Source organism: Parasteatoda tepidariorum, chromosome 4 (genome assembly GCF_043381705.1).
Source record: "Parasteatoda tepidariorum isolate YZ-2023 chromosome 4, CAS_Ptep_4.0, whole genome shotgun sequence".
NCBI lineage: Eukaryota > Metazoa > Arthropoda > Arachnida > Araneae > Theridiidae > Parasteatoda > Parasteatoda tepidariorum.
The window spans coordinates 19,482,117-19,491,173 of NC_092207.1; the positions used below are offsets into that span (position 1 = coordinate 19,482,117).

The 9,057-nt window shown below is 31.2% G+C and overlaps 1 protein-coding gene across 1 annotated transcript in view; it reads left to right on the top strand.

Moving 5' to 3' along the window:
- LOC122271322 (astacin-like metalloprotease toxin 5) overlaps positions 1-8,185 on the top strand; it is an 11,869-nt gene extending 3,684 nt beyond the window's left edge. Inside the window, exons 2-5 of the mRNA XM_043052221.2 lie at positions 2,683-2,753; positions 4,654-4,741; positions 6,754-6,862; positions 7,987-8,185. Of these exons, the coding sequence (XP_042908155.1) occupies positions 2,683-2,753; positions 4,654-4,741; positions 6,754-6,862; positions 7,987-8,185 (467 nt within the window). The remainder of the gene's footprint in view (positions 1-2,682; positions 2,754-4,653; positions 4,742-6,753; positions 6,863-7,986) is intronic.
- The last annotated feature ends 872 nt before the right edge of the window (positions 8,186-9,057 follow it).

The window sequence follows — 9,057 nt, forward strand, 5'->3', positions numbered from 1 at the left end:
ACATACATACATACATACATACATACATACATACATACATACATACATACATACATACATACGTATTAGCGTTTTATATAATACTAGTGGGCTGCGCCCCCTGCTCGCTTTATCGCCGTGTAAGAGAAATATATATATAGATAGATTATCAGAGCCGAGATAGCTCAGGGGATAGAGCGTTCGCCTTCCAGTGAGGCGAACCGGGTTCGAATCCTAGTCGATACGAATTCCGCATCCGGCTTGCACCGACCATAGTATTAACGTGAAATATCTTCAGTGGTAGACGGATCATGAGTTAGAGTCCCCTTGCCGTCAGGCTAACCGTGGGAGGGACTCGTTGTCTTCTTCTCCATGTAACGCAAATGCGTGTTAGCTCCATCAAAAAGTCCTCCACGAAGGCAAAATGTCACCCAATACTTGATCCAGGAGTTACCTTGTCTTCTGGATTGGGTTCAAAATTACAAGGCTACGGAGTTGAACATTAGTATTCGTAGACCCATAAAATTGGGTCGGCCGTTTAACGACGGTTATAAAATAAAATAAAATACATATTATCAATATTAATAACGCATTAGAGTCAATAATAATATAGCGATTTCTCAAAATAAATAATTATATTTTCACCATTATGTTTGCTTTTTAATGAATTCGTTTTTTTATATCAATTAGCACACTGCAAACATTAATTAAGCATCATTATCGTCAATGATAGTGTGACGATTTCTTACTATTTTTCTAGACAAATAAATATCTTTACTTCAATACTTTTGCATTCCAGAACACAGGTTATTTATCTAATTTCAATATGCATACATTACCTAAATTAATTAAGCGTCTTATAATCAATAATCATACTGCGATTTTTTACGCTTCTCCCAAGCGAATTAATACCTCAGTTCTATTAATTATGCCTTTAAATACATAAATATTTTTTTTCCTATTCAATGGGATACCTGCTAGTGACGTAGTGTCGTTATCTCGATCCTGATTGGTTGTTCGAACGTTGAATTTTTTTACGTTAGCAACTGTTTTTTCCATTCTATTTCGTGTAAATTAAGCCCGATAAGTATTAATTCTCTTAAAGGGCACATTCTATATTCTTACACAAAGATTTAAATTCTTTCACTATATATTTTTTACTTGACACCAAGACAGACACGAAGCCTTGTAGAACATAAACATGCAAATTATGTATCCAAGATGGCAGGTACACAAAGCAAATATATATCATTATTACAAGAAAATGCATATATAATAAATCTAAGTAATGTAAAGAACATAGATGAGAAAGAATTATATTTCAACAAATTCGACGTGCTATACGACACTATATTAAATTAGCTTCACGTTAATTAACATTCTAACTTATGTGGAGAAACTCAGCTCAACTTTACCACGCTATTTTGCTTATAAGCATTCAGCTGGCACTGAAGTCATAGATCAAATGTGTAGGTATCCGTGATCTTTCTCTTGAAGTGCAAGTGACCAATTACCGTTGATTTTAAATAAATAGTTTTTTTAGATATACGCTTTAAAAGAAATATTATAAATATTAAAAAAAAAGCTAGTGGTATCAGTCATCTTTAAAAGTATAAATTTAGTGATGTAGATCAAGCGGGCTACCACGTGATGTTGTTCATTGAATTTATCTGACGTAGCGAAAATAAAATATTCAAATATTTAAATACCTGCGATAAACAAATTTCTTTGATCAAATAGCGCTATAAGCTAGAAATTATCTTTGAAATATGTGGGATTCTACAATTAAATATAAAACAATGGCTAACGTTTAACTAATCAGAAAATTCCCTTTCGTTTTTCGCTCATCCTGCTCGAACGTTTTAGAATGTTTTAATGTCGACAGAGACCTTCCTCGTGATTCAAACTATCTGTATGAAAAGCTTCATCGATTTCGGCTGGAAGGTTTAGGAGTCTATAAAAGACGCATCCACAGACANAATTTGAGACGAGCTCTGTAAGGAGGCAATAGAAAAAGCAGTCTCTTTGTGAAAAAAGGTATGTATATATATATATATATATATATATATTATAAAACCCATGAAATTTCTTTTCCCGCATTGGCAATAAGCGAAATAAGCTTAACGTTACGAAGAAATGAAAGGTTAAAAGAAAGCATCTCATATATATAAACAAGCATATTTAAAATTTTTGTTTCAACTATGGTAATTAATTTGCGCATTATTTGTATTCATTGGTTTTATTTATGCTTCATAATTAGCACAAGGAAGAGGGGCGTTTTATTAACGGAAATTGGCCAGAAATACGTTTCTGACTCAATTAAACACTATTAAAAAAAAAAAACTCTTGTTCACTACCAACATTTTGCTTCCTTTGATACGATGCTCTTTTTTCAACGTTTTCTTATCTTTTCGTTCAGGTTTGATTATGAGTTTAGGTTAGAATAAAGGACTCCAAAATTTATAATTGTATATTTAGAAGAATTCTTTTAATTATTTATTCGAAATATAATTTGGTGAGCTTAGCAAGAAGGGATGTATAACAAATTTATTGTGAGAATAAAACGCGCATGCGTGAAATAATGAAATAAGTTTGGTTTTGATTGTAGATAAATTGTGGAGTGATTCTGGTTGTTTTACTCTGAAACCAAATTTATTGCATTAGTAGATAATACTACATTCTTTAATATTCTTTCTTTTTTAGTTTATATTGGAGACCTGCCACTGGAAAATCCGGATTTATTAGGAGGGGATATTATTGGTGTTTCTGATTTTGTAAGAAATGTGTATTTTTTAAATAAATTTATCTATATATTTATATTTATCTATTCCAGGGATGGCCGAACTTTTTTGGTCGTGGTTAAAAAATCGAGAAAAAAAGTTTGGTGGGCCAAGTAAAAAGTTCTAAAATAAATAAAAAAAAACGATATACAAGTTTTAATTTAAATATTTAATGAGATGAATAAAATTGCGTTTTCATTTTAAGATGTTCCTTATATTGAGGTTCGAAGTGAGATGTGCGCAGTTTTAAGGAACAAGACTAAATGCTTGTCTGTTAGTCTACTTCTGAAATGATTTTTTCTAAGGTTCAAAGTTGAAAACACTTGTTCACTTATATAAGATGAAGCAAGAGATATCAAATTTTGGAAACTAGCTTTTGGTAACGATTTGCAAAACTCACACTTCGGCATGTTTAGAAACAACAATAGTGTACAATCTTTCCATACGCAATAAATAATGTTAGAACTCGCAACGGCAGAAAAATCCGCTAGTTGGAGCTTAAAATGCGCTGTCTGTCACATGTAAAGCACAATTCACCTAAGTTAAATTCCATATCTGATCCTCGAGAAAGACAAACGCTTGTTGAAGCTTATCTGCGGCTATTCTATAAAGAACTTCTGCTTTCAACATTTTGCCAATTGAAGCTGTCTGTGCAAACTATTTCCATCAATTCCACCAATAGAGAAAGTAAAAACGTCATCAGTACTTTGTTTAAACAAAGTAGACAAAATAATGGATGTATAATGTATCTTGTTTATATTCGCCATAGATCGGCAAGTTAAAATTCTATCCGTGGGGCCGGATAAAACCTTCCGACGGGCCACAGTTGGCCCGCGGGCCATAGTTTGCCCATCTCTGATCTATACAGTCGTATCTTGATAACAAGAAATTGGAGGGACTATCATAATTATTAATGTTAACCAGATTTCATCTTATCCGATATACGAGGAAAACGATTGATTGCGTACTATTAATACATATTATGTACTATATTTATGCATCTAAACAATATTATTATGTACCAAACAAATTAAAATAAATTTAGTAACTTTATTTAACTATTTTCTATTACCATCTGCTATTTCTAACAAAGGTGGATAATGGCAATAGCATTCTTCAAAATCAATAATTGGCACTTTATTCACATGCTTCTTATCTGTGTTGTGTCCAGTTTCCTTTCATGTTGGCAATAACATAGTCGCTTTGGTAAATGTCAAAAGTATATACTAGGTCTAGTTAAGTGCCACTGCCCGGCATACCCTACATTGATTGTTTTTTTGAGGTTCAGTGCCACTGCCCAGTATGCATTTAACCGGTACTCCGAACACTGCTGTTTCTCCCAATCTATCCTCAGAAGATGTTAAAATATCGAATAAATATAATAATATCAACGAATAAATCAATATCAGATCTAATTTAACAAATATTTCGGACATTCACCAAAGCGACTATGTAATTGCTGACATTCACCGGTGACAATCGACATTCTCGTGATTTCGGTCATTTACGGTAGCATAGTAATTGTCAAAATCATTATAAAAAAAACATTGGGGTACTGCTTTTCTGAGTTGCCTTCAACACAATATTGTTCAACTGAAAAGTACGAATTTTATCGAAATGTATTGTAAAAAAATATATATTTAACAATCAATGGCAATACTTTTCCAATTTAATTAATTTTTGTGATTCTTGTATAGGTCGCTATTTTCGGTACCCAAATAAAATGCATCAATATTCACAATATCGTATCGATAAATATCGATATTTATTAGCGATAATTTATGCATAAAATATATAAATAAATGTCAAAATAGCTTGCGTTGTAAAACTGTTTACCTATCGAAGATACTGCATGTTAAATGAATAAATTACAGTTTTTTTTAACCTATTCTAGGATCGAAGTGCTACAATCCATCCTCAGCAACTATGGCCAAACGGAGTTATTCCTTATGTTGAAGATCCAGGTCTTAAAAAGACAGTCTGTAAGAATACTTTTTTTTTCTTCTATGAAAAGTATTTTTCCTGCACAAAATATTTACTTGTTGTCTACTATTCATTATTCCAGGTAGTATTTGAAACGGTTACACATCTATAATAATGAAACGTTGTTAGTATACAATAAGTGGTGCATAAAATTGAAAAGAAAAACACACATATTTTTTTTCAATTTCAAATGTTTTTTGTATGACCATTTAGTAAAACGGCAAGTATTAAATCTGTAGTTAAATTCGCTCAACACACTTTGTAGTTTTATACTATCAAAAGTTCCTTACGTTGCATATTCGTGTAAATTCATACGATATTTTGGGCATTGATAGTATGTAAACAATGTCTTGGGGTATACGGTAACAAGAAATTTAAGCTAAATCACACGGCCACCAAGATTTCGCGCCTTATCCACGCGATTCCAGTGTCAAAGACATTGTTTAAAAACTATCGATGGTAAAAGCTTAAAGAAAGCGTTTGTGCAGCCATTAGAAACCATTGGCATAGTTAAAAATCAAAATGTACGAGCAAAAGAGCTTATTTACAGAATACTAAAAGTATTTAATGGTGCCACAAAAAAACTTTGAGACAAATATTTGTAACTGTAAACAATAACTATGTATATTTTTCTTAAATGCTCAGAATTTTTAATTTAATATGTGTAATAATTTTAAAAATATTAATGTTGAAAAGCCCTCTTCTTCATACATGCTGATCCTGCAGAGGGAAAAATTCTATTGTGAGAGAAAATTAGTAGCTTATAATAGTTTTCCTCACGTACTAGTTACCACTTTCTATTTTAAAAGCATTGTCTTGATTTATGAGAATGAAACTCTTTTTCATAGCTGCGAGATGTTTTTCGCAGCGAAGACTTCATGAAAGTTGAATGAAGAAGAATTTCATCTTCTTAATGACGTTTTCCAATTTTCATGGATGTCCCTTCAGTTTTTTCAGAAAAAAAATGTGGTCGCTTTTTTATTTCAATTTTCTTTTTCACTTCCTTATTATAAACACCGAAACGTTTTAATGGTAATGATGTGTAATGGTTCTGGTTATGAGTTTTAATGGTAATGATGCGTAATGGTTCTGGTTATGAGTTTTAATGGTAGTGATGGGTAATGGTTCTGGTTATGAGTTTTAATGGTAATGATGGGTAATGTTGTTGTTGTCGTGTCTATGCTAGTGTAAAGATTAGAGTCCTCCAGAAGTCTTGATAACAAGGTTTGCAAGTTCTGGAGCTTACGGCTCCAGAACTTGCAAACCTTGTTATGGTTGTGGTTATGATAATGGTTATGGTAATGGTTCTGGTTATGAGTTTTAATGGTAGTGATGGGTAATGGTTCTGGTTATGAGTTTTAATGGTCATGATGAGTAATGGTTCTGGTTATGAATTTTAATGGTAATGATGGGTAATGGCTCTGGTTTTGAGTTTTAATGGTAATGATGGGTAATGTTGTTGTTGTCGTGTCTATGCTAGTGCAAAGATTAGAGTCTTCCAAAAGCCTTGATAATAAGGTTTGCAAGTTCTGGAGCCGTGGTAATGGTTCTGGTTATGAGTTTTAATGGTAGTGATGGGTAATGGTTCCGGTTATGAGTTTTAATGGTAATGATGGGTAATGGTTCTGGTTATGAGTTTTAATGGTAATAATGGGTAATGGTTCTGGTTATGAATTTTAATGGTAATGATGGGTAATGGCTCTGGTTTTGAGTATTAATGGTAATGGTATTAAATTCAGTTCAGTTCAGAACTGTTTCAGCTTCAGAAATGAACAGACCTGAAAAAGAAGTTTCATTTAATGACCTGGAAGAAAGGTTCTTGGCTTATAGATGATTTTAGCATGTCTTTGTACATAAACTTACAGAAATAAAAATTTAAAAAAAAAATGATATTATTACTTTTGTTTACCTCAGTTCTTAAAGATATTCATATTCACACAAATATATGAGAATTCTTTTTTTTAAAGAATACGGCATATTTAACATCTTATATTTCTCTTGAAATTTTCAGTTAGTAGTACTTTATGGGCAGCTAGAACGCACATTGAAAAAACTACATGCATCCGATTTAAAGAAAGAACAGACGAGAAAGACTACTTGCGAATTTTTCCTGGTCAAGGGTGAGTTTTATGTTAAACCTCTGAATGTTATGAATAGACAAAATCCCATTAAAATTGTTATGTTTTTTTTTAAAAATAAATCTACTGTCATAATGTGAGTTCTGAATATTCGCAGTTGACTACTACTTTAATACAAAAAAATATTGAAAATGCTTCCTAGTTAATATGCTGCTTAAATATTAAAAATATAGCAAATGAATGATTTCAAATAAAAATAGTACATATATATGTAGTGCTCCTTCTCGTGTTTTCTCGTAAACTCTTGAGCCGTGGCCTTAATTTACCATAATATAGCAGTTTATAATATTTGCATTCATATTTTAGTATTTTTAATATCCTTTTCTATAAGGATGACAACATAATGAATTTTCTATGCTTTTACTGAGGAAAAGAATGAGGAAATCTATTTACAATTTATATACAATTATTACAATTGGAGCAGAGCTCCTGGGCTCAAGTTTATACTTCCATTTCCAAAAGATAAGTGTACACTTTGTAACATATAATATTTCGTTCATGTCATGTGATCTGTAATATCCAGAGCCTCTTTGTTAGAACCGGCGTCGTAAGATTTTAAGATGAATTAATATCTCAACATAGTTCTTGATTTTAATGGGAATTCGGCTTCTTTAAGATATTTTACTGCGCGGTATGGACTCATTTTATAAATAAAGATTTCATCGCTATTCAATGAAACTTAAAATATACGCGAAGAGCTAAGTTAAGTATGTGAAGGAGATTATAATGTTCTCATAAACCAGATAAGCTTATTTGCAGATAAGATATAATTCTTTTTAAGTTTAGTCTCAAAAGATCCTTTTAATTTTATTAAGCTAGTATTTTAGATATTACATATATATCTATACATATAAGTTCAAAATGAAGATAAAACAAAGGAAAATTACAGACATATGAAAAAAGGGGAGGGGGGAAAGAAAAATAATAATAAAAAAAATAACAAACAACTGGAAAAAAAAGGATAGAATTTTTTACAAAATCCGGAAAATAAAAGATATAATCATTTCATCATTTTGATTCATTGTAAATTTTTGATGTAAATTTTTGATTCATTTTTTTTTTTCAATTTTAGTTATTAATCGTTACAATTATTTATTGAATTTCAGATGTTATTCTCACGTGGGAAGAACAGGGGGTGCACAACCACTGTCTCTTGGTCAAGGATGCGGCTGGCATGGAACTGTGGTTCACGAATTCATACACGCCATTGGATTCTACCATGAACAGAATAGATCTGATAGAGATGATTATCTTGTTATTTACTGGGACAATATCAAAGAAGGTACAGATTTTTTTTTCTTTTAAATTTTATTTTGATCACTCTATTCTATTATGGATATTAGAATTCGTAAAGTTAATAAAATGAAAAGAAAGTGATAATCACTTTACGGAAAAAGTTAATGGTTTATGTTCATATTTTGAGCAACTACTTTAAAAGTTGCGTTTAAGAAATGGGAAAACTGAGTTATATTTTTTTCAGTCATAAATATGAAAGGCTTGTTCAGTAACAACTAAAAATCCAATTTTTTTTAACATTAAATTTGCATTAAACTGTTCCTTGGTATTGCTTCCAGTTATGTGTTATTTTATTTAATTGCTAATAAATAACAACTCAATATGTAGAAACATCTTATTGCTTTTGAAAAGATCTTATTGCCCCAGAAAATTTCTTATTGCCTTCATCACGGGTCCAAAATGGTGTCCTTTGGAAATCTAATGTTTCATTATTTTGGTACCGAGAATTAGGGCTCTTTATAAAGTTTCTTCCTTAACATTTTTGAAACCGGCAATTATATTTAGATCCTATGAATAACCCATTATTTGTTTAACATTTCAGTTGGTCTTTACGAAATTATTGGAAGTAAAATGCCAATGAAAAATAAATTGCAATTTCTTTTTTCTTTTAATGTAGGGGAAAGGAGGTTATTGCGGTCGTTTCTTACAAATTTGACAAAAAACCTGGCGATCGAAGTTTGATAACTATTTCTTCTCTTGAGATTTAAGAAATTTTTTTTCTTGGTAAAAATGAAACATTCATTATTAAAAGAACTATATCCATACTTTTTTTTATTGTTACCTAGCATTGAGTTTTTTTTTAATGGCGGGAAACTTGAGTCTATTTAAATAGACTCAAGTTTCTATATTGTTATGATGGTGGCTCATGATGGTTCCAACAT